This window comes from Triplophysa dalaica, chromosome 1 (assembly GCF_015846415.1).
Source record: "Triplophysa dalaica isolate WHDGS20190420 chromosome 1, ASM1584641v1, whole genome shotgun sequence".
In the NCBI taxonomy this organism is placed as follows: domain Eukaryota; kingdom Metazoa; phylum Chordata; class Actinopteri; order Cypriniformes; family Nemacheilidae; genus Triplophysa; species Triplophysa dalaica.
The window spans coordinates 12408714-12434023 of record NC_079542.1 but is presented as its reverse complement, the minus strand read 5'-3'; the positions used below and the strand labels follow the sequence as shown (position 1 = coordinate 12434023).

Here is a 25310-nt window from a genome sequence, read left to right as displayed (position 1 = left end):
CCTCCCTTGGGAACACGGCGGCTCGCCGTAATCTTTAGCTCCTTACCGTTAAAGTCGGAGCTAGAGAAACTGTGTTGAACCGAGTTATTACATACGAGTGGTTTTTAAAAGACTCCGAGACGAATCATTCATCTCTGACTGATGATGTTTAACCTGTCACCGGGAGTTTAAATGCTGTCAGCCTCCGAGCACACTGTTGTGGTACATTTAAGAGCTGTCAAACAGTCTTATTACAGAGTAAAGGTAGACTCTTGACACGACTCATCAGACTGAGTCTCTGAGCTACGTCCCACGCTTCTCCATCTCAGAGCGTATTGCCTCAGGGAAGCGCTCTCACGATAGCAGACTGCTCTCTCTCTCTCTCTCTCTCTCTGTGGAAGTCTCAGAGGTGACAGACAATGTTGGTGCATCTCCACTATTTCCATTGTGCGCAGTGTGATGAAGGCTCGTCGGGTGAAGGCGAGGTGCTATTTCACATGTTCAATATTACCATTTTAACTTCAACCTAGGTGAATTAGCGCCTTGTCACTCAGCTACACAAATTCTGCTTTCAAAGAGCAATTAATTGTAAAAGCTGTTGTCAAACCCACTGGATGGTACCTGTTGCTCTCCTCAGCAGCTGTGAGATCTCTAAAAATATTTTTCCCTACGCTAATTTACTCTGATATCAACTTTGGCGGTGCTGAAAGCTTTTGAAAGGCCTCGTAATTTCGCTCTCTTTCACTCTTGTCTCGTACCTTGCTGATGTACAGTAAGCTTCATAATTTCCAGCGGGGAAAAAAGAGTGGTCGCTGAATAAAGGATCGGGTTCCAGTATGACAACAAAGGAAAGAAATGTTCAATGCTAATGACAGCAAAACAATTATGCTATTCATAATATTAGAGAGAAAAAAGAGATCTTGTTAGAGGAAACCTTGGGAGAGAAGAATATGAAGTGTTCTCACTGGTGCGGTAATCACCGCACGCTACTGTTATTTTTATTCCCCTGTAGCCCGCCGTAGTCTGCATTTAATGACAGAAACCCTTAAGCTAATACTTAATAGATTTGCACCTCGACCCAGTGTTTCCCCCCCCTCCACATATTTGATCTTATTATTTCTTTGTTTTTGTTTTTTTTCTCGACACAGACACAGACTTTGTTCAATTTGAGATTTTCCACATAGCTGTGTTGCATGCGTTCCCCAGGTGATCTAAGATGTGAGAATCTACTCTCAGTGGATTTGTACCGGTAGAACAACACTTCCTGCCTTCGCAGGGGCGCGCTTCACACATGCAACATAATGATGATGCTTACATACACACACACACCGTGTGACACGCGCACTCCAAATGTAATGAGAGAATATGCCCTGACTCCAGACGGCAGGCGCAGGAGTTAAAAAAAGAAAAAAGCGCAAGTATGTCAACTTTTATTTGCTCTCTTATTCTACATCAATGGCAAACAATGCGACAAAGTTAATAAAACAAATACGGAAAACACAGTCAGGCTGAGGCGGCACCAACAGAGGTGTGTTTTGAGAGGTAACGTAGCAATTACAGACGGATCTGTCGTATACTTCTAGTTGAGGTTTTTGTGCAAAAGAAGAGCTGGTCCAATAAGCCACATTTGATTTAAACTTCAAATGAAGACTAGGAAGGAAAGTTCCTTCAAATAGAAAGAGTGGAGGAGCAACATAAAAGAAAAGCGTTGCATGAGAAATAAGCCCACATTATGCCATTAGCTGTTAAAAAATGCACTTAATTCCTCTGTAGAGATGGAAATAAATCTCACGAGCTCGCGCATTGTTCCGTGCAAATCCCATCGAATGGATTTAAGATGGCGTATTGTTTATTAGGGAAATATGGGGGGAGGTGGGAGAGCTGCTGTTCTAATTGCAGTAATTTAATCAGGATTAGAAAGGTTACCTGGATGAGGCAGCAACGCAAGGACACCGGCGCTTGTGGAAGCAGAGAATTCAGCGCGAGTAAAAATGCACATTTCTCGGTTTATGACGTGTTGATGTTTTGCGTTGATGAATTGACGACGGAGGCCGAGCTGGCAGCGGTGGCACTCTTCTGAGGATAAATAAACAGAATGTTCTTTTGTTTCCATCCCCCTTCACTCTTTCTCTCTCTCACACACACACTCTGTGTCTCGCTCGCTCTCTCTCCCAAGCCCTGGCTAAATAGGAAGCAAAGAGAATCCATTTTAATCAGATTAATAACTTGGTTGATCACATATAACCTAATTTTCATTCAGTGCTGCCCTTGTCCGCTGAGTCATATACAAAATGACCTTTGTGTCGCCACAGCGACCATAAAGCACAGTAAGTGCCATTGTGCTGTCAAAAAAAAAGAAGATGTTTTACATCATCACAAAAGTTTAATGTGTCATTTTTTTTCTAAAAATGCGATGCCCCTTCCACAAAAGGCCACCTTCCAATTGAGAGCCATTAGGTTGAGACTCCAGTTTCCTAGGGCTTGGGAGATGGGAACAACTTTCCTCCTCCATTCACAGTAATATGAATCGTCCTTTTAAAACAGATATGGTTACATATTAGTATTGAAAGGTACAGTAACTGCCTCAGCTTTAGCTGTCTGCAACAGTAGGCCTTTTGTGTCCTCAAGAACTCAATAACTGGCCTGTGATCCCCTTTTGGTTCTCTCACTCGAAACACACACACACACACACACACTCAAGCTTGAACACTTTGCCTTCTCGTAGAATACTACAATTTGAAAGTATTTGAGCCTGAATGACGGCTGATGACAGTTTTGAGGCAAAGTCTGAAATCAGGTTCACCTTTTGCCTGTGTCTGTTTGTTCTCAAGTGGTGTTTCTGTTACTTTCAGAAGTTATTTTCAATTCCTTCATCAAGATAAATCTCAGCCTTGATTTACTGGTATGATTAGCAGTTTCAAAGGAAATCTGCTGCGATTTAATTATACACAGAAAGAAAAAAGGAAGAAGGAGAGAGAGAGAGAGAGAGAGACACGGACACGCACACATGAATAGGCTTTCAGTCACACGGTTTTACGCGCACAAACAGGAAATATGAATGAAATATTTATGAAGTGGGCTGACGACTGCATGCACCCATATGTTTCAGCCTAACAGCAGTTTACGGCACTTCTAATGTGACGAGTTTCCACTGAAGCAAAGAGCACTGATTTACAAATTATATAGGATACGAAGAGGAACGACAATGATAATAATTATTCATATTAATGCATTTTTTTAAGCATTTTCCTCCAACAGTTTTGAAAACAGTTCTTGCATTTAGCCATGATAACCATCATCATTCTTTTATTTGATTAGTGAATAATTTTTCCTGCTGTAACGTGTTCTTTGTTTCTTTACACATCCTAAAAAAAATGTTTCATTGTTTAATTGTCTGTTCTGGAGTCACACAACCCTAGAAGATGAATTTTCTGTGTGATTCATTGTGAGGCAATTCTTGTAAAATCAGGCCTAGCATGTCTGTTTCCAGAATATGAAAGAACTTTATAGCTTTTATAAAAGCCATGCATCCTGCAAAAAAAGGAGAAGGGTATTAAGCTGAGGATTAACACCATACTAAGATAAAAAAAGTTTTTATGTGAAACTTCATCTCTACTTATTCTGGCCAACCAGTGCATCTACACGCTTTAAATTACACATTATGTCCAAATTTGATAACATAGATTTTTTCGACAATATCTTTGTAAATATTTTTTTGCAACCAGCTTTTCAACTCAGAACAATGGATAAGCACATAGCTGTATAATGCTTTTGTAAATAGAGAAAGAGAGTGTAAAGGAGCAGAATAAAGCAGAAAAGCCGAGCCCATAAAAAAAGAAAAACAAGTGAGCGAAAACAATAAAACTCTAACTAAATCTCCTCTCCTCATCGGTAAATCCTTGCTGATCAGAATGCGCCAGACCCTAACAGAAAAACATCATAGTCTTTCTCCAGTTCCTAATTGACTGCACAAGGATTGGTCACACTTTTTAAGTAGCGTCAGAATGGATTTCCATGTTGGTTGCGCTTTTAACTGGCGCTGCAAATGGGAGGCAAAATGTCTCTTTATTATCCAAAACAACGGTTCTTTTTCTCGCTCCCTCTTCTGTGTCTGTTTTAACCGCTCTTCCTTTTCTGTAATGATAGCAGCACCTCCCTGTCTGTTTTTTTTTGCAAGGTCAACCCAAGCTGACAGTTGACAAATGATCTCAAGATGGCCACATCATCTGTCCTGTAATTTCTTTTAGGAGGGGGGTAGAAAATGATAAGCCGAATGCCGCGTATCATGTTTTTTCTCTTCCGCTCGCCCAATTTTCCGCTCAAATCTCTTATCGGCTTATGAAAAGGACTGGTAAGCAGGTGAAACAGTGATTTTTTTTCATGCTTCAAAGTTGTCGCTGTGCTCTCACAGGCCCGAGACTGGTTCAAATCTCTCCGATCTGGACTTATCCTGTTTCTGCATCTTGGCACGGTGCAGGGATTCAGTATTATAGACAAGCTGGTCATCAGATGGGAGTTGGGTTTATTTCTGTGTCTCATCCCTCTCGGTTCTCCCTCCCCCCTCGCTGGCGTCTCATCCAAGTTATGTCTAATTTTTTTCTACTGGACAGCTCCAACAGAATGCCCGAGAACTCTATGTCCTTGAGAAAAGAACAACTTTTCAGTCTGATACTTTGATTGATTATTTTTTCTCCTGTTGTCGTTGTTGTTCTGTTGCTTTTTTGTGACCGTCGTCTTAGTTTTCCTCTTCCCAAGATCATTATTCGTATTTATGCCGAAGTTGTTCGGGTGGGGAAGAGGCTTCAACTTCAGCAGTGACGGCCACTTTGACAAAACACAGAGTATGTTTTTAATTACCTGGATTTTTTTATGTTGTTGTCATCTCCCAGAAAGTACTGCTGTTGTTCTGATGTTCCTATTATGTTCTCATTTGAATGCCTGCTCTCCACAGGAAGTCCAACCCCTCCCCAGCCCCCCCACATCACTTCCACCAAGCCTCCAGTGTTCACCATTTCTGGTTTTTCATTATGCCTAATTGCATTAAGAGACATATCATAGTGGAGCGAGAGAGAGAATAAGACGAGATGTCATCACTTTCTAAAACACAATTAGGTAACACCTCATCAGGGGTTCTGTCTGCCTGTGGTTGACAGGTGTGTGAATGTTAGCAGCGTCGGTGTTGGCGGTGCACGGGCCATTGTGAGTGCTTGACAACTGTTCATCAAACGGAGTGACAGGCGCTTCTTTGCGAGCACATTTTCCCGTCCGCTGTCACATCCCGATCAGTGCTAACAGTCAACAATCGCCACAATCAATACTCAATGAGGTGTGGCAAATGTACCTGGTGTGTGCGTGCGTGTGCCGGTTTAGGAGGGGGTCTTTAACGATAATGAAGCTATTCCATGTGTGTCTTCCATCCCTGTTAACTTCGACTTCATCTGACGAAATGAAACGGTTGCTTGTTAATTTGAGAAATAAAATCAGATTTATCAAAACGGAGAGAACAGAGAGATGCTGGGAAGCAGTGGTGCAAAAGTTTAGATTTTCACAGTCTGCAAAAATATTTTTGAAGCCATTCAGGAGATTCGATTCACAGTGTCATTGTGAACGTTTTTATTTCATCTAAAACAATGATAAGGATAATGATTAATGAGGATGATGACAGTGATTGCACGCATACAGGAAGAGTGTTTAGAATGTCAGCCATCTGCCTGATCTTTATCATACTAGCCCTTCATTCGGCCTGGACGAAAATAGATAAAACGGATGGAATAAAAACGAAACAAGATGCCCCGGTCTTGGAAGCGCAACCCGATCATGTTCAAATTGACGCCTTCGGAAGAATTATGTGCCTGGTTCATTATAAAGCTATCCAGCATTATGCTGTATATTTGCTTTGCGTTTTGCTCCGAATGCAGTATTGGATATTGCACCTTAGAGCTGACACATGGAGACAAAGCCTGGAGAGCAAAAGTAATGATCACATATAAATATCAATATGAAAAAAGGGTCGTCGCTAAATAAGACGTATAGCTATTGATGTCTGAAGCGCAGCAATGTCAGGCGACGGGGAAGCGAGAGGCGAAAAATAAGGAGAGAAAACATAATGCCTTCGTTTTTCAGAAGGACAAAAAAGACAAAAACGGTTAATCGAAAACACTCCAGAGGCACAAGAATCAAGCTGAGGCCAAGATAAAAACATAACCGCTCTGTGTGCCTCGCGAACAAAACCGTAAATAAATATATAATCAGTTAGTATTATGCAGGTTTGCTCGGAGAGGCATTATCTGTCTGCCGTTGCCTTCTCAAGTCAAAGAACATTTGACAGTGCAAGTCCCTGATGAAAAAAGGAGAGAGAGAGAAAGTTATGACTTCAAAAGTGTTTACCCACCATGTTTTTTAATTTGTCTGGGCATATGCAGTTTATTTGCATTTCAAATACGCATATTTGAAGCAGGTGGTTTAAATGCCAAGATGCGAATTGATGACAATCACCTCTTCCATAAGCGTCAAGGGAGCTGTACTCGCAGCTGACATTAAAACTAAACGAACAGCAGCTAAACAAACACGTCGAAATAGAACTCTGTTACCACCGCAACCCCCCCCCCCGCGCCCGCATCCTCTCTGCCCGCGCTTTTATTTTAATATTCATGTACATTTAAATATCAACCTATATAGCGAGATAGCAACGTGTCTTGACAGAATCGTGAGCGAGGGAGAAAGACAGAAAGAAAGTAAATACATCACATTTGGGTGCATATAAATCTATTCATCCGTGAACGGCATCAGACGACTCCCTCCCCCCTTCTCCCCCTTCCTGGCCGTCGGTTCCATCGCTTCCATATTCATTTTTGTAATTTACAGCAAATCCAATAGCTGTCAATCACAAATTAAAAACTCCAAATTTACAACGGGGAGGAAACAGCTGCTTCTACGTTTACAGCAAGACCACTCTAAAATATTAAAGACATGTCACCCAGCTCTCTGCAGCCCTACATCTGCGGCCATCTGTTTTCTATTAAAACATTACACCGAAAAATGCTGCTATTTTCATGCTTTTAGATCAGCACAGGAAAGCGAGACTGACAGTGTAAAACCGCCTGACACGCTGAGCTTTTATCAACGGCCCTTTCCGACGTGTCATAATAAAAGGCTTTGTGTGATGCGGAGTGTATTTGCACAAGTCAGAGATGGAGCAGCGGAGGTCACATTTTAGGGCCCCGGACGCTCAAGGACATCGAGAGGGATGTCTTCAACTAATCTGCTGCTTTTCTTGTCGTTTCTATACTTACTTTGCTCTTGCTCCTGTGATGCAAAGAGTGGGCGTTGAAAAGAAATACGTTGTGAGTGATTTGATGACATTTCAGTGTTGGGGCGAGACAGTGAGAGAGAGGGAGCTTTCGAAAAAAAGCGATGCTGAAATATTCTGTTACGGCAGAGGAAAGAAGAATTACGGTCAGTGTCAAAGGTAAACAATTACAACATTCTGAGTCACTTTTTGGAGTCTGGGCAAAAGAGGATCATTGCTCCCACTCTAATAGGTAATTTCCTTTGTCTTCAGAGCAGTATTTCACATGTTGCCTTCCACAGGGTGGTCCCCTCCGCAAGAAACAGAAAAAAGAACGAGTGAAAGAAAGCAAGCGAGCAAGAAAGAAAGAAAGAAAGGAACGTGTGCTTGGCGCATGCATCAGAATTGTAGATGAGACGTTTTGTTCACCATCTCGAACTGCCAACACAGAACAGTTTGTTGGTGGTATGTGGAAAGGAAGCCTGTTTGGCAGATTTCTGCCAGACAAGAGAGGAAACTTTTCCGTAAACTTCAAACTGGATATAGAATGAGATGGATGTTGTTGTCTGAAAGAAATAACATGAAAGGACATTTAATTTAAGTTGCGAATGCATGATGCACAGGGGCCCTCAAGTTATACAGTATCTGCTGTTTGAGTTGTTAGAATATCTGTGTTCTCCCCATGACAGAGACTTCATGATTAACAAGCTGGCTGTTTTTCTCTCACCCTCCATTTAAAAGAAAAAACCCCCATTGAACTCCTGCTGCTCGGAACGACATTTCTCTCCTCGCTGCCTCATCTTGACTCTCCCTCTCTTCCTTCCTCTCCTCCTCTCCTCGTCTATGGCAAGAGTCACAGGTGTGTGACAATAATTACACATACACTCAGAAAAATAATGTCATTTCTCTCCATTTAATAACTTAGCAGTAAAATGCAGAGGGGGAGCACACAGGGAGAGCAGGCCTAAATCTTATCTGATACCCGGGCCCCTAACTCAATCATATGGCTCTTAAGAACAGGACACGGGCAGCTGGGGCTCACTAATATGCATGCAATATGTGTGTAAAACGATACGCTTTAATTTTGAGCCCACTTTAAGAAGCAACAAAATCTGTTTATACGTGAGACATTTAAAAAGAGGGAGGAAAAAAATAAAGCCATTTAACTCCCTCGTTCCCGCCAAGCTGTGACATCTGTTTAGTCTTTTCTTCATCCCTCTGCTCCAAACGCTCAATCCCAGGAAGACAGAGTTTTTAAAAACCCACTTTTCCTGCCTGCTGTTTATGCTAAAGCTCAGCGCTTTGAATCTGCGGAAATACAAGTTGAGAAAATGATGATTGCACGTGTTTATGTCTTTTCCTTTATTTCAGATGAACCCTTCTTTCTTGCGGATTCGGTTTCAACAGACAGACCACCAAAAAGGTCCTTACTTTAAAATGTTTTTTTTTGTCTAGATTATAACTACGAATTATATTTGATTTCGCCCACATGAACAATTTTGCATGCTTTATTTCTAGTTAAGACCGCTACAAGACAGAAGCTTAATGCTGTGTGAACATTTATAAAGTCACAGTTTTTTGTTTTCTGCTGTGTTGCAGACTATTTTACACAGTGGATAGCTTAGCAAGATTACTTTACCTCCCTAGTTATGATTCGAAAATTCTTTAAAGGGATAGTTGACCCAAAAAGAACAATTCTCATTATTGCACCTTCATGACCTATGCAACCCGTATATTCATTTCTTCTGTGCAACACAAAAGAAGATATTTTGAGAAATGTCTCGATGGTTTTCTGCCACTAAATTGGGGGTCAGTGGGGGTCTGTCTTGTTCTTCTTCTTTTTTGTGCATAAGAAAGTCATATACTGAGGGTAGTAAAAGATGAAAGAATTTTAATTTTGGGGTAAACTATCCCTTTTTTCCAAAGAACAGTAAAATACTGTATGTACAGTATGAGGAAGTGCTTGAATTCGATAAAATTTTTGCCTTCACCTCCCACCACCTACTATTGCCCATTCCTGCTCTCTCGCTAGCCAGGACACCTGATGCATTCCAGGTAGAAAAAATAATGGCATTGTGTCTCACAGACTAGTATCATGTCAAGTTGACTATGATGTGTTTTTGTCATAGACAATATAAAGACCTACCTAAACATAAAGAGCGATGAAGTGTGCTCCTGGCTCAAACAATAGTTTCCCATGCCGTACACTTTTACGTGAAGCAGTCCTATCAAACCTATGAGAGTTAGTGGGTTGTTATTGGTTGGTTATGGCTGTTGGTGTGTAAGTGCATACTGTATGTGTCGCCACAGGGCTCTCCCAGAAAGCAGGAAGTATGAGAGAGTGAGGAAGAGAGGGGCCTGTGGGGGAAAGACATACATGGGAGGAGGAGGAGAAGAGCGAGAGGAAGGGGGGTTAAACTTCAAAAAGCCTCTGACACATGCTGCCGCTGGCCCTGACCACTCCACAGATGCTTTTGTTCATTTCTTCTTACTCTCTCTCTCTCTCAGTTACTCCTTCACCCTCATTCCCTGTGTCTTTGGTGATATGCGCCGAGTACAGATATCAAAGTCGCACTGTCTGTAAAGACTTCAAACTGGGGGCCCCGTCCGTCAACCCCAATCATATCTGTGCCCCGCTCACAGACTGGAGTGGAATATTTGATCCGTTCTTTTCTGGAGGATCAACAATCAGGAGACGGGCAGACATAAGAGACATTGCGGAGGGGGTGTTGTTAAGACTTAGGGTGTTTGTGTGTGTTTGGGGGGGGGGTTAAAAGCAGCCCACTTCACTTCCCTTCACTCATGCTAACTACAAAGAGTTGAGCCACAAATGCTAAAGGGATAACGAGTGCTTTGCTCTTCACCCTGTTGTATTTTACCAGCATTTGACATCTGGCTATGAGACCGTGGCACTCAGCAGATAGAGTCTGTTTCTCTATGAAGACATTTACACAGTTCTTGTTGTAGTGATGACAGTAAGCATTGTGGTTTACATGTACCTCAAGAAGTCTTGAAGGCAGCTTACTGTGGCATCATCTGAGAGCATTATCTCAGGCTGCCGGGTCTGTCCATATGACCACTCCTAACATAAATCTGTGGAAACTCTCTAAAATCACATGGATTGGATTGAATCGAATATAGCTAAATATGTTGAATGTATTAGCGTTACACTCTTAAAGGGTATAATAAATAAACAATTGATATAAATCTTTAATAAGACACAGGCAGGACACGTGTAGAACTTGTGAATGACGGTTGTTCCAAATCTAGAAATCTGTGGAGCTTTCTGCAGCGTTCTGCACAGATTCTGTGTGGGCCTGGTTGTGACTATTAATAAATCCAGACATGTGTCACATAGATAGAGGGTAGTATTCTTAGTTCTTAAATCCTTTGTCTGAGAGATCAGACCGTATAATTACCCATCACATTAGAGTGGGAGGCTTTGACCCCTGCATACACACAGGGGCCAGGAACAGCTGTAGGTGTGCTCCAGGGCAACATGTTTTTAGATCTTCGTATGAAGGTGTATGTGTAAATCCATGCAAAACATGTTCAGGATTCCTTTAGACACATTAACAGGATTCGAACTTCAGTCTGTGATATTTAAGAAACGTTTCAATTCAATTAGTTAAAATATAAGCAACAATGAAAAGCAAAGGGAAACTTTATTATCTATCAATATCCAACCCCTCCAGGATTATGTAATGAAATCCTTCAGCTTCTAAGTGATGCCAGATTGTGATTGGCTCTCTGTCCATCGGCAGAGACGTTCCTGCATCTGCACATGTGAGAGGGTTGGGTTTCTGCCCCTCCGTGCAGTGTGGAAGAGGGCACTAAGTGCACTAGGAATCAGTCCACCCATAACTCTTTTTCCATTCTTAATCACCCCATGAGGCCATGGGGCCTTTCTGACTCACACATACGCACCTGCTCTAATCATCACTATATCCTTTAAGAGTGCCTGTGTTTGTGTGTGTATGTGTGATGTATGTTTAAAGACCGACAATCCGTTATTAGTGTGTGTGTGGTCAGTTGATGTCAGCAATTGGTGGTGATCAGTGTGGGTTTTATAATTGTCACACCCTCTCTTTAAATAACAACTTCACAATCTACTCGTGTCTGAAATAAAAGGTCACATTAATCTCATTGTGCATGTTGTACATAACTTTATAGGTTTTATCACAAACTAATAAACAATACCTTTAAAGCCTTAATTCGTGTTAATTGAAATAACTACTTATTATATATTTTAACTTTGAATTTGAATTGCGTTAAATGCTCAAATGAACTAATAATAAAAAATATCACAGTTTATTTATAGATGCTTTCAAAGCAACAACATAAACAAACGTTATTGCACAAGCACATGCACGCTTTTGTGGCCCAAACACAACTTCCGGGACACATCCGCAAAGAAGGGAGTCCCTGTAGATTATTTCTGAGAAAAAGCTAAACAAATAACAATTAAATTAGGTAGCAAGTTAAAATGTATCTAGCCAATATTTATTTTTGTTACCAGTAAAAAAACATTACTTGGCTATACAGTTTAAAGCATCAAAGTTACATGCACAACCTATTCAACAAATTACGGTTTAATTCAATTATTATCCAATAAAATATTAATATAAACAAGCTTAATATTAATAACAATTGATTTAAATATGAACAGTTATATCTTAGCTACTAGCCAGACCGATAAACAAACACAGACCGGAAGTTAGTTTCAGGCCATGCATGTGCATCTGAAGAAACCATCTATAAATTAGCATTAATCCATATTGATGCTGTAAAAATATTCTTTAGTATTGATTTTTGATATCTAATGGAATAATTAATGTTTATGTATAACAATAATGTGAGATCTTAACTCAATTTTGTTCATTTAGTTGACTAATAATTCAATAACCATTTCCCCACCAACTTCATTTAAAAGCGATATGATTACATAAATTCCTATCAGAAGTGTAGTTTCTGGTGGAAATACACTCCCTGATGAGCATCTATTTATTTCACTATATAGACTTTGATCATGCACACCTAATTAACACAGGGATGTGTGTGGACACGTGCGGACATCATCACAGAAGGGGATAGAGAGAGGGACGCACAAATCGAGAAAACACACATGGCTTGTTTAGAGGTCGTAGCTTGTTTTTGGGGCGGCAGTAGGTATAGAGTGCAAAAAAAGAAGAATTGGGACCAGTTATCTTCCGATTTCTCCCCAAGCCCTGCGACGCGGCTAAGTGAGCCTCAACTGACCAGAAATGATTTGCCTCTGTCTGTTAAACACGTAATGGAGTCATTTAACTAGTCAAATTAGAAGCTGCAGAGATGCCGCATGCTTCATTACTGGGTTCCAATGGGCACCATTTTACATTTACGTCAGGAATGATTTCAGGGCAAATTAATGTTTTTATTGTCTTACACAAATACGCCCCCAACACATAAAAGAGCAGCTCCCCCTACAGGTCATTGACCAAAACTGACTAAAGCCACAGTGCGGGGACGTATTTGGTCAGTGGTCAGCATTGAAAATAAGTGCTTAACTACTGGATAATATAGGCTGATCTTGTATAATTATACTAATATTTTTACACATATTTTTAAGATCGAACACATTAAGCAATTACATTTGACTAAAAGTACCATTTGACCATAAACAGATGTAAGGAAAGCACAGAAACTGTAGTTTGATGTGGTCGACAGCTCTGGACCTCATTTACAAAATTTGGACATTTCAGATTACAGACGATACACAGGCTCGCTCGGCCCTGCCCCACGGTGTTGTTGTTTGATGCGTGTGGAGTTCTGTTCAATATTTGTCTTCCTGTGTATGAAGGCGGGTGGTGGGTGTCGCCACAGAGTCATTTGTCCAGTACTGACACACTGTTTAAAATGGCTTTGTGCTTTTTTTATGCCGTTTGATTATTTTTGACGTGTTATTTTGGTAAGGTTGTGCTATCCGGACTTTATATAACGAAAACAAACATACCCTGACTGTTTATCTTCATCAAGAACAAAGCGGTTTTGTATATCAGAACTAGATTTGTTTTTTACAGCATGTGCAGGGTGAGTAATAGTTGGACTTCATCCGTGTCTCAATGCTGAAAGAGACGTAATAGATTTATAATGGCTCTTTTTCATCCATGTGGCTCACTCGAATGTCATTCCGCTCCTTTTGCCCCTTTCTGCTCGTTTGTCTTTACGTTTCAGCCATCGGAGCAATTAGATATTGGCACTCATAGCGCGGTGTGACTGACACACATAGCCACGGCTCTTTGTAAAAGAGAGAGGGTGAGAGAGCAAAGAAAGACAGAGGATGGCCCTCCTTACAGCCCCTGTTGTGCTTGACACTGTGGGTTCACCCAAACACAGCGTTTGATCCCCTCTCTAGGCCGGCAGACTTTGAGGCAATGAGCTGCTGTTTGCTCTTTGATATACAGCCGTACGTAAACGCCATTCGTGCGTGTGTCGACCCACAGACAGCCGTGTGGCTCCCAGAGCTGACTCGATGTGATAACCCCACTGCGAACCCCACTTTCTATCGCTGCATTTTATACAGCTCTGGCATTCACTTCTCACGCGTTTGCATTCGCTCCTAAGATCTCTGGTACAATGCAAACATGAGAAAATAATGTTCAATGTCTGTTGATAGACTTAATATCAGCAACCGCTGAATTATTGTTTGAATAAAGGGCTAGCACAGTATAGAGTGATTTGTGCCTTCCACAGTTCATTTAGATGTTCCCACATGAAGCACATTTTTTAGGTTACCTGACAAAACATTATTTACAGTGTTTATAAACACATGCATCCAGCATTATCGTTTGTTATTGTTTATCATTTTCAGCTATTAAAACAAGACAAATAGAGGACATCAAACCCTCCATCTCTCTGTCTGCCTTTGTGTCATTAGTTTCTCCTCTTTCTGTCGTTTTTTTTTTGCCGTCTGCTATTTATTTATTGATCGTCAGACTGGCTGGTTATCTTTGCATGGTGGGCAGTTATAGATGAATGCACAAAGCATTTTCATCTGAACAAGAGATCATTGTGTATTGTGGTCCCCCTCCCACGTTCTTTGGCGTTGTGATGGGGAGAGGGGTCGAAATCGGAACAAACGCTGCCATTTCCTGTCATCTGTGAGCTTTGGTTAGTGAATGGCTTCGAAAACAAACGGGAGACTTAGAGATAACATAAAACATTACCCCTCTCCTGTTTTCAACTACTATAGTAGTTTTGAAAATAGCTATTACTGTGGAGACACGGTGTCTTGATTGTGACTGTAGATCAGGCAGTGATGTACAGTAAAGAGAGTTTAGACCATGGTTCCACACGTAACCGGGACAAGGCTTTGATTTCTGACTTGATAAAGATACAAACAAACACTTGTCTTTGAGTTCTCAAGACGTCTCAGGTTCTTTGCTCTGTTCATCGACGTGTTATCTGAAGCTGTGCAGTGTTAAGTATCATAAGCTGACAGTGACCTGTTTAGTACATGTTTTATGTCTTTATCTTTTAATGGAGAGCAAATGTGAATTAAGTATCCCTAGACCGAACTTTGAGACATAGGTCAAATCATATCCTATCACATGCTATTTTTTCTTAAAAATATTTTTTAAATAAATAAGAGACATCCCTAATATTTTCTTTAGTTTATGTGCTCATTCACTTGATTTATTTTACTTGGTTTTAAATTGAAATGATGTCATAACACTATAACTCACTGACTAAAACTTGCTGTCAACAAACTAAAACTCAATACTTAAACATAAAATATTATATATTACATAAATATTGTATTATAATACAAAAATTATGTACATTTATAAATATAAAATATTTGTATATTTATAAGTGTCTATGTTTATAAATATATAAATTAATATAATATTAATACAATTTTAATTACAGAAAAACTGAAAAACTACTATAAAATGTTTAGGTTATCAAACCTTGTTTATAAGTTTTCATGTTGTTCTCTTATTTATGAAAACTTTTTTGCAAGTATTCATCTAAAAGTCCTTCATCTACATTTTATAAATTATTTTAGACTTTTTTCGGGTTGGTAATGTAATCTCCAGGATGACCATAAAAACAAAATAGCTCCTGTTAAAACTGTATGTGCTATTATTTTTTTCTTTATTATTTCATTTTTGTGTGATATGATTAGATAAAATATGACCTAAAAATATGAGCTGCAAATACGTTCATATCAAATTTCCAACTACATTTAAGAGAATTCAACAAAAACATCAAATTTATATTTTTTTATAAATAAAGGACTCATTATTTTTGATGTGATGTAGTGGTGTCGCCCCATGAGAAGCAGGCAAAAAAAACCAAACACAGACTGCAGAAATTAATTCTAGTCTTGTTTTTGTTTTGGAGCCTATTTTATCCGTCTACTCAAGAATTGCTGCCCTGAAAGTGTTTTGTGATGCGTTTAATAAGAGAAACCATAAAATGAATGTTGATTTGGGGTAGCGTTGTCTTTTATCGGAGATTGTGTTGTGCTGTTAAGGTTAAGTCTCTGACAGATTGAGTGGCGGAGTGAGCCGTGTCAGCAGGAAGGGTTGCAGCCTGGACACACCGACTCATCCAGAAGGTTCTCCACAGGATTCTGACGGACTACGAATGCTGGAGTAGCTTTCCAGGGTTCCAGCGGACCTCAGAGATCAAACGAAGCAGCAGGAGTGTGAGAGAACGAGAGATGGCTGAGGGAAGGGGGTGGGGGGAGAGGGTCGTGAAAGACGGTGGGAGAAAGAGAGATAGAGAAGTAATGACATTTCTGTGACAGGGGTGCGGAGTGATATTCTGAGTCCTCTCTCTCATCCAGTTGCTAGGAGTGGGTGGGTCCAGGGCCAAACCCAACGGTTCCCACAATCCAGCTTTCTGAAAAGATTCATAATTACTCTTAAGAAGGTAATAGTGTCAAATGAATGCCTCGAGGAACAAAGGATCTTATTATGCTTGCTTGTCAGCATGTAAGTGTGTGCGTGCGAATGTTCTTGTGTATTTCGGTCATCTGTTGCAATTTCTTCGGGACGAAAAGCACGTGCTAGACGATGGGAAAGGGAAAAAGATAGAGAAGGAAACACAGTATAGTTTTACCCAGCCTTCAAAGGTCTCTTGTGTTTACTTAGGAGCTGCATGTTGCTCTTGACGATTGTTTTCAACTTTTTGTGCCTTTTGTATTGCAGCAGAGTTCACAATAACTGAGCGAAAGACCATCACTCTCACACACACGTCTGAGAGCAGAGAGAAGTCTTCTTATTGGAAAATCTTTCAATAAATCAATGTGACTTTAAACACATTTCCCCGGTGACACCCCTGACCTGATAAGAACTCCACTAATCTCTTTTGAGGCTGTCAGAGTGCTTTGAACAAAATCTAGTTCGCATCTATCAGCGAGGTTATTTGTCAATGACTTATAATCCTAGGTAAATTTCACTGGTTTTATATTAGAGGAGGCTAATGGTTCTCATGTCTGAAGTTTCTCAGGCTTGGGAAAAAGGAGGAGACCAAAGTGGAACAAAAAGAATGTTATGGATCTGCCTGCCAAAAACAATGGGAGCAGGGAAAAGTGAGGAAAACCGGATAATTGTTGCGATTGTAGTGGAATTTAAAACAGAATGTAGCCCCGTTTCGGTTTATATTACTTGATATAGTTTTATTATTTTTGTTTACATATTTGCCGCCGCTGTTTTCACTTGCCCGCCTTTATGTGCACGAAAAATGATTTGGCTCTTGAGAAAGCGTGCCGTGTTTCGTTCCAGCGAAGGCAGAGAGCAATCTGCATCCAGTCGAGGCCTACTGGGTAATTTATGAAGTCTCAATTAGACAAGCACACAAAGTAATGATTCTCAAAAGCGCTTTGTCCAGCACACGGCGTATTAGACGCTGTCCATGCTTATTAGACCTGCCTCCCTAACTTCATGAACAGCATTCTCACATGAATTATTAATAACACATTTGAGAGACTTACTGTTCCTTAACTGCCCGTGGAAGCTGCTGTTTAGGTTGAAAATAGACTAAAAAGCATTTATAATTGATGAAATGATTATATCTAAACAGAGGAGGTCTTTAAAGAGTGCAAAGAGGATTTCTAACAATGAAATTAATGCTTTTTTCCCTGGTATTGTCTCTAAATACTGTAGAGCAACACTTGTTTTCATGGGAAAGTGCTTTCATATCTGCCAACTCATGCTTAGTGTTTAGTAAGGACGTTTGATGTTCTGTTGTTTACAGGTTGTGTCAAAAACTAAAAAGCCTTGCCTTAAGTGTTTACACTGCACGTAAATAGTTTGATGTTTCATATTCAACAGTGCTTTACTTTTGCTAGTAAATAAATAAAAGGTGAACAAAGGCTCCAATTTTGGTGTGTGCACAACACTGAATTTCGAACAGTTTCTCAAACTCATATTTTGTCACCGTGTTTATGAAGTTCTGCAGATCTCAGGTGTATTTTTCCCATCGAATTCCCATGATTGTCTGTCTATTAGAAGGAACAATAACTGGCTTTTATGTCATTATGATGTCACTCTTGTTTGTTTCTTCTAATGGCATCATTAGGTTGGCATGATTAGGCACTTGTGTGTGTGTAATGGAAATACATTAATGTTTATTAGAGATACGAGTGGTCTGTCTAAACCAACACACTTTTTGTTATTTTGCTTTTTTTAAATAGAAAGATTATATTCAAATATTTTAGCACTTAGTAATGTGTGGGTGAATTGTACATGTGTCCGTTTTCCATCAAATGTAAAAAAAAACACTAAATGAAAGCAACAAAGCTTTTGAATCCAGGGTGCAGATGCCTGCGGCCTAAATCGGGATTAAGAAGGTCCATACAAGACCTATGAATAGAGTAAAGTGCTTCAAAGAGAATCCACAGGACCTAGACAAGCAAAGCTATGGATTTATTATTCTGTATGCTACGATTTGTATTGTCTTTGTACTGTCAGATCTGCAGTCTCATGCAAAATCAATATTACCCTGCGTGGTCATATTCTTTGGCAGACATAACTCTGATTGACCATATAGATACGCATTTTGTATATCTGGAAACAATTGAGATTGCCAAATGGGGAAAACATGTATCCGTGTCTGTATGTAGCAACGTGTGAGTTTGCCATTTTTTTACAATGCATAGGAAACAGGATAAATCAATATCCTGTCTGAAGCAGTCTAATACAGCTCCCCCTTCACGCACAAAGGTGAAGCGGTTTCTAAGTCCACCTTTTTTTAAACATGGGAAACATCTTTCACCAGTTCCACATTCCCACAATCAAATTGCCATATTTTACAATCACCTGAGAGCTGGAGTTCTCATCCATCTGACAATGAAGCTGCAAATCTTGTCGTCCTAAATCTCATTCGCTTTAACGTGCGGTGTAATGTTCTCAAACCCAGCGCTAACCTCTTGGCCACTCTGAAGAAACATCTGCGTGGAGCGAGGGGCTGTTTTGGCCGGCGTTTCCTCACATATGCGGAAAAATTGAAATGTAAATAAGAGCAGATTCATAAATACTGCTGTCTTAATTGAGACCCAGTAAGAGTAAGTAGCAGATGTTAGAGCAGGAACTGTTGAATCATCAGAGACCAGTGGGGAAGCAGGCAAAATCATATCACAAAAAAAAAACTCAGCCAGGTGCTCGCGATTTTCCCGCACTGCAATCCGTGAAATGTGAGCACGTAGATGTACGCGTGTGTGTGTGTATCATGAATGGAATCAGGAATCACTTCCTTTCTCTTTATCAAAAACAAACGAAATGTGGAGAAAATAGAAACGCCACCGACTCCGGAGGTGCCTGGAGTCACAATTCAGATCTGTGCGCGAGAATAAAGGGCTGTTAAGACAGAACTATCATCGCTTAAGCTGTGACACACACTCTCTCATCTCAGTCCAAACTCGAAAACGAACAAACCTAGTTTCTATCACATGTCACAACCAGCAAAAGTCTGTCAGCCTACATTCCCACTTAAAACATCCAAATCTCTCCCTCTAGTTCTCCCTTTCTTCTCTTACGATAGACTGTTGCTTGATCTAAGGAGAGTATGTACTAGCTCCTCGCTTGTGTGGGACCGCTCTCATGATTTCCTTCCCCCCTGGAAAACGCGGTGTGTGGATGTCAGGTTCCCTCTGATAACTGCTGTGTTGGGACTGCTGAGGGGAACCGGAGAGAAGGTGGCAATGACAGGTCCCGCCGAGCAGGATAAAAGGAATTCTTCTGTTTCTGCGTGCTCTCTCTCGCTCGCTCTCGTCTTTTCTCTTTTCGTTCTCTGTGTTTCACAACATATAAAGTGACTGACAGCGTGGCACTAAAGGGACATCGTCTAGAGCCGTCTTACTGACTAAGACACGGTGTTCGGTGCCACATTCCCTCTGCTGAAGGCTGCGACGCTACACAAAATTAGTAAGCGAGAGCGGCACGGTGCGCGATGCTTGTGCGAATAATAGCAGCGTTAGCTCTGGGGAGCCCCGACTCTTCTAGATTAGGGCTCACAATTAATACAACACATACGCGAGACACAGGGAGACAGTCTTGCTGAACACAAGCAACGCTCCTCAGATCCAAGAGGAACATCTCTGATGCTTAGTGTTTATGAATGAGGTTGCGTCTGGACGTTTTGGGATGAGCTCAACTTTTTATATTTCTTTAGCTTTTGTAAAATAGTCTGTTTGTTTTGTTGGAGTCATTATCATTTTTTGCACGTTACGTAAGAAGCAAAAGAAACAAAGCATTTCACTTGGAACGTGGAACACTGCTAAGGAAAGAAAAAACACAGGAAACCTCTTTGATATTTTGAATGTTTCTCTTAGACCGCAATACGATTAGATGAAATGCAAATGGATCAAAATCGATCTTTTGCTTTCCAGATTTTTTCCCCCTCAGTTCATGCAGAGCTCAGGTTGTCTGTCACAGGTTTTCAGATCTCAACAATATCTCAAAATACGCCCAAAAATGTCAACTTTAGAGCAATAAAATTTGCTCCATCTAACTTCATGATCATCTGTGTGTGTTTGTGTGTGACTTGGTGTATACGAGTGAGTGGACTGCTATTGTGTCGAGTCCTGCAAAATAAAATGCATGATTTATTCTCAAGTAGTCCTAATGAACCAAAAATGACCTTATGTCTTCCTGTTGTCAAACAAAAGGTTCTTTTTCAAAATAAAAAAGGAGGGGGGAGATAGGATGGGAAGTATCCGCAGCATCCCAAATCTCATCAGGGAGAATCTGAAACGCACGCATTTAAGAGAAACAGACAATGTCAACTTTTACCAGCGGCCCTGCCTCGACCTTGTTAGCAGGGCACTCTGGTAATCTGTTCATAATGATTTTTCTCTTCTCTTTTCCTTTTCTCCCTCTCTCGTTCCTCCTCTCCTTCTTTTACATTAGACCACAGCTTGTGCCTGAACCGCAGAGTGTCACAGTCATTTAAGACGCAGCCCTTAAGATTTTTTCCTCCGCACATTCCAATGCCATTATGTTACATTGTTGCAGAATAAAGAGTGGTATTATGTTCCAGCAGTACAGGGCACAAGTGGACTGAGTTTTTATCTGCTGAACGAATCAATCAGGATTATGTCAGTTGAAAAGAATCACAGACTGCAGTCGCCAGAGGACAGGGCCTGTTAGTGTGTGCCCCGCTCCATGCGCATTTAGGGATAAATATACGTATGAGAGAAATGCGACCGCATACTATAGGTTGTTGAGTGAAGTGTCATTTCTGCTAAAAGATCTGTGTTTTATTTTACAGTGTCCTCTCACAGTGAGAGGATTCTGAGGGCACTAATTATCATTTCAGCAGAAATGATTAGGAGATCAAATGGAGATCGAATGCCATTTCCTTCCATTAATGCGGGGGGTTTAGTGCGGCTGTCATGCCGTGGCCATCGCCGGGCCTTTGGGAAAACAGCGATTGAAGAATGGGGAGAGGCTTAGAGAGGAGACCAGGGCGGGGCTTGGCAGAGGGGCACGGGAAATATTCATAACAATAGCACGCAGAAACAGAGATAAAGACGAAGATGACCTCGGGAGAGATTGAAAGATCTCCGAGAAGAAATATAGCAAGAAATCTGAGACGGAAAAGGATTTATCTGTAACGTCCTGATTGGGCGGACACACTTGTGTCTGCTTTAAAAACATGTCTCGTCATTTATTTAGCGACTCAGCTTGTGTTTGTCTGTTCTCACTGGCTCACGTGCCGGGGTGGAGGTCGTGGCCTGAGGGTCTCACCCTCACAACCTGCCAGTGAATGAGCACACAAGTGAATAGACATTAGTAATGTGTGCTGCATGAAAAGAGCACATTTCTTTCCTGCTAGTCAAACAAATTGTCTCTTTGAATCCATAGCACCCGAGCTATTCCTCTCTCTCTCTCTCTCTCTCTCTCTCTCTTTTTCTTTAAGTAGCTTTGAAACATCCGAGCGAGCAAAGAGATTTTTATTGTAATAGTGCAAAATTTTAGATATTGCTTAAATAGCTTCTCCTTGGCTTGGTTGAAACGGCTGATGGAAAAATTCAAAGTGCTGCATAGCCATTTGTATTGTATTTATGTATTGCAAAAAAAGGTAATAGATCAAGCACATTCCATTATCCCCTTATAAGATCATTAGCAAATATAATTAGATATGAAAAGAAAGTAATTTGGGTTAGAGAGGGAGAAAAGCGCTATCAGGCACAGAAGACAGATTGCAACATCAGTGTTTGGCTTTAAATTGCTCAGTGGAGGTAGTATCGGAGTGAGAATCTCTGCCCCAGAAATAGAATGAGTCAGGGAGCAAGACATATCCTCATTCGAGCCCTCGCTTTCTCTACAAGACCAGTTTGAATCGAGAGCTTCTCATTTCCTCTTCTTGATGTCAGACCCGATTCTGTCCGCTTTGCATCTGGATGTATACAGCGCTTCGGATCACTGCGGGTTGCTCTCGTTCAGGGTGAGACGCGCGAGACAAACTGTTTTTCTATCATAATTCAGATTCGGTTTTGTCGAAACCTCTGTCAACTGAGGCAGGTGCCTCAGAATAACAAATACACACTGTTTGTTTTATCTTCGCGATCCTCGTTTCTAAGCGCAACACAGTCACTGTATCATAAAAAGGACAGGAATATGAAGTGTGCCGCATGATTTTTTTGTTCCTTACAACCGTATGCTTATCTAAAGGCAATCTGAACCCACACAACCACCAAACATTCAATTCTGCTGTTTCCTGCAGAAACATTGGGTTTCTTTTACGTTTTGAGGGCAAGAAGGGGGGGGGGGTGTGCGCAAGGATTCTTCTAGTCTTTGTGAATCGCTACAAATGGTTATTCATAAACATCCTGTATTCATTAAAACCTTCTAAAAATATGATTTGGGTGCACTTCCTTGCGTTCAGTCCGCTTATATGTGCGTTTGGGTGTGTGTTCGCACACTGACTCGTATTTACATATTTATAAATACTGGGCTGTACAATGAGGTCTACCTTTGCCAAAAACAACTATTTTCCAGCAGCACCGGATGCCTGGGAGAGAACAAAGCCACACTCCGTGGCAGAGTGTGTTGTGTTTAGGAGGAGATGGTGAACCACATCACTTATATCTACACTTCATTCATACCAAAAAGCAGACTTTGAGACTATCCAAAACATCTGAAGTCTGTCTTTAAACGGGGGATATAACGAATAGACAAACCACTTAGGAACTACATAATGTGGTAAAAATATCAAAAGAAACCAGCCGGAGACCATGTGCTAAATAAATGTTCCCTAGTCATTTCCATAATGTATGTTCTGATGCTTTATCTGATTGCTTAAACATGTTTTCAAAAGTTAAGCAATTCATATCCTCACATTTTCCTCCAATTTGGTGACCCCTGATTTAAAGAGAAACCTAAAACGAATAGCCCTTTGAAACACAAATACACGCTAAGTAGATTTCATGGTAAAAATAGAATACCTGAGGGAGGCCGGGGTATAAAGTGGTACTGTTTTTTTATTTTTTTTGAGAAGGGGCTGCTCTCTGCCATAACTTGTGGTCGGGGAATAATAAGCAGCAGTTTGGAAATGTCAGAACCTTGACTCCAGACAGCTTCGCTTTTCCCCGAGTGTGCCGGCCCCTGTTAACTGAGCTTGCTCCCAGCCTTGTGCCGAGCTTTTGTTCTGTCTGCCTTTTCATTTAGCCATTCTGTTAAGCATGACACATGTATTAACATAAGATGGATCCTGGAGCTATGTGTCCTCTTACCATATGTCTTGTATTACTTTCCAGGGCCCCTCTCTTGTCTTACAGTGAGTGTATTATCAGACTCGAACAGTAGAGGGCGCGACACACATTTTTTCTATGTGTTTCAGCTCTATTACAGCATAAAAATTTGGTTCTTGGATTGTGTCCTCATAAATAATAATGACGTTCAATCAAAAATAATATATATTTTTTTGTTCCGAAGTTATATAGAGGAATACAAATGCTCGGGCAAACAAACAAACATGATTTAAACTGACATGAGGAGAGAAAGAGAAAACAGACTGTTAACAACATCATTTGACGGGCTTGAGTTGATGATTTCGAGAATGACAAAATAATTAAACAATCACTCCACACATTCAAAGAGAGAATGCGATATTGAACAGAGATGAGGAAAAAGTTGTGAGGATCATAAAGTTTGTGTGTTAGTCTCCAGATCGCAGTGGCAGTTGTTTGGGGAAAAGAAATGGCATCCTTAAATAATAACATTCCAGGTGGCTTAGTTAATGAAGAGTGAAAACCAAATATGGGGCGGAATCTGTAACTCATTACCAAAACTTTCTTTAAGAGGAAGTCACGGAGAGCACAGGCCCCTGGGAGACCAGCCGTTTTTAAAACTTGAGAACATAATTTATTATCATTTTGCTTATGATTATCTTAATTTCCTCACGGACACCGGAAATGCAAGCAGACAGCTGTAGAGCCACGACTGCGGCGTATTCTTAAAAACACTGCCAATCACTTCATATTTGATAAATAACAACCACTTCATCTGTGGATTAACATGAAACATCAGCAGGTTAAAGGAAAATGACATTGAGAAACATGATCCTATTCTCAAAGTGAGTTTGGGCGGATGAGTAATTTGGGGGCTTATACTGCCATCTCCTGGACAAAGTATGTGAAGAGCAGCTTCCAGTTTAAATCGTGTGTACAAAAACGGCTGCGCTTTTCTTATCCAGATCAAGTCCGATGCTTTTTTTTATTACATTTCCCTCTTTTTCCTTACAATTTGTAAAATAAAATAAAAATAAAAAAATTATAAAAATTATTTTCAGAATTACATAGTGTCATTTCTCACTAAAGTAAATATTTGTTAGTGAGCATCCTCTTTGTGAGTAGGCAAAAGTGGGTTAATTCTTTGTCCTAATCTCTATCAGCGCTTTCAGAAGGGCCTGATATGCGTCTGTTTGAAAAAGCGCATCTCGAAATTGCGCGCATAACGCAAAGCGAGTAGGCGTTAGCATTATTGCTCTCTGGCAAATCTAAATGACAATGTTTTATTCAGTTATTAGTGGTGAACTGACTCCTCGTTTCATTTCCACAACATCTCTTGCGAGAGCACGCTCAAACAAATGCATGTTTTAATTTCATTTTGTCATTTTCATAGAGGCACTTTAAAAGAACACGACTTGGAAATGCACTCTGTAGATTTTATTGCCAAATAATTTTCTTAGGGGATGTAGAGGGAATTAAACAACATTTATATTATTTAGTTGAAACGGCGATAGCGCATAAATAGAACAAAAGCAGTAAGCATTTTCACCGGATTCAAACTTCAGCAGTAATTGCACAAGTGAGATGTTCCTAGAGTTATTGTCTTGATATTAGAAAGCTTTATATATTTATATCTCGATATTAGAAGTGGAAGAAGTATGAAAGTGTTTAAATTACCCTCCTCCCATATCTAATGTTTTATCTAATAATTCTCAAGATTTGTGTTCCATTGTGTCATTGAAGGTTAAATGTACATCTGAATTCATAAAGTTAATAGGTACTATTTAAAAACACACACACATCCTCATGGAGGCGTTA

The 25310-nt window shown here is 40.4% G+C and overlaps 1 protein-coding gene across 7 annotated transcripts in view; it reads left to right on the top strand.

Annotated features, from left to right (window-relative positions):
* The window catches only part of znf536 (zinc finger protein 536), a 217709-nt gene that overhangs the window by 175134 nt on the left and 17265 nt on the right, over positions 1 to 25310 (top strand). The window contains exon 7 of one of the 7 annotated variants that reach the window (XM_056749597.1): positions 8639 to 8827. The exons of the other annotated variants lie outside the window; for them this stretch is intronic. Coding sequence (XP_056605575.1) covers positions 8639 to 8703 — 65 coding nt within the window. The 3' untranslated portion in view covers positions 8704 to 8827. Of the gene's footprint in view, positions 1 to 8638; positions 8828 to 25310 lie in introns of those variants that run through there. 7 annotated transcript variants of the gene reach the window in all.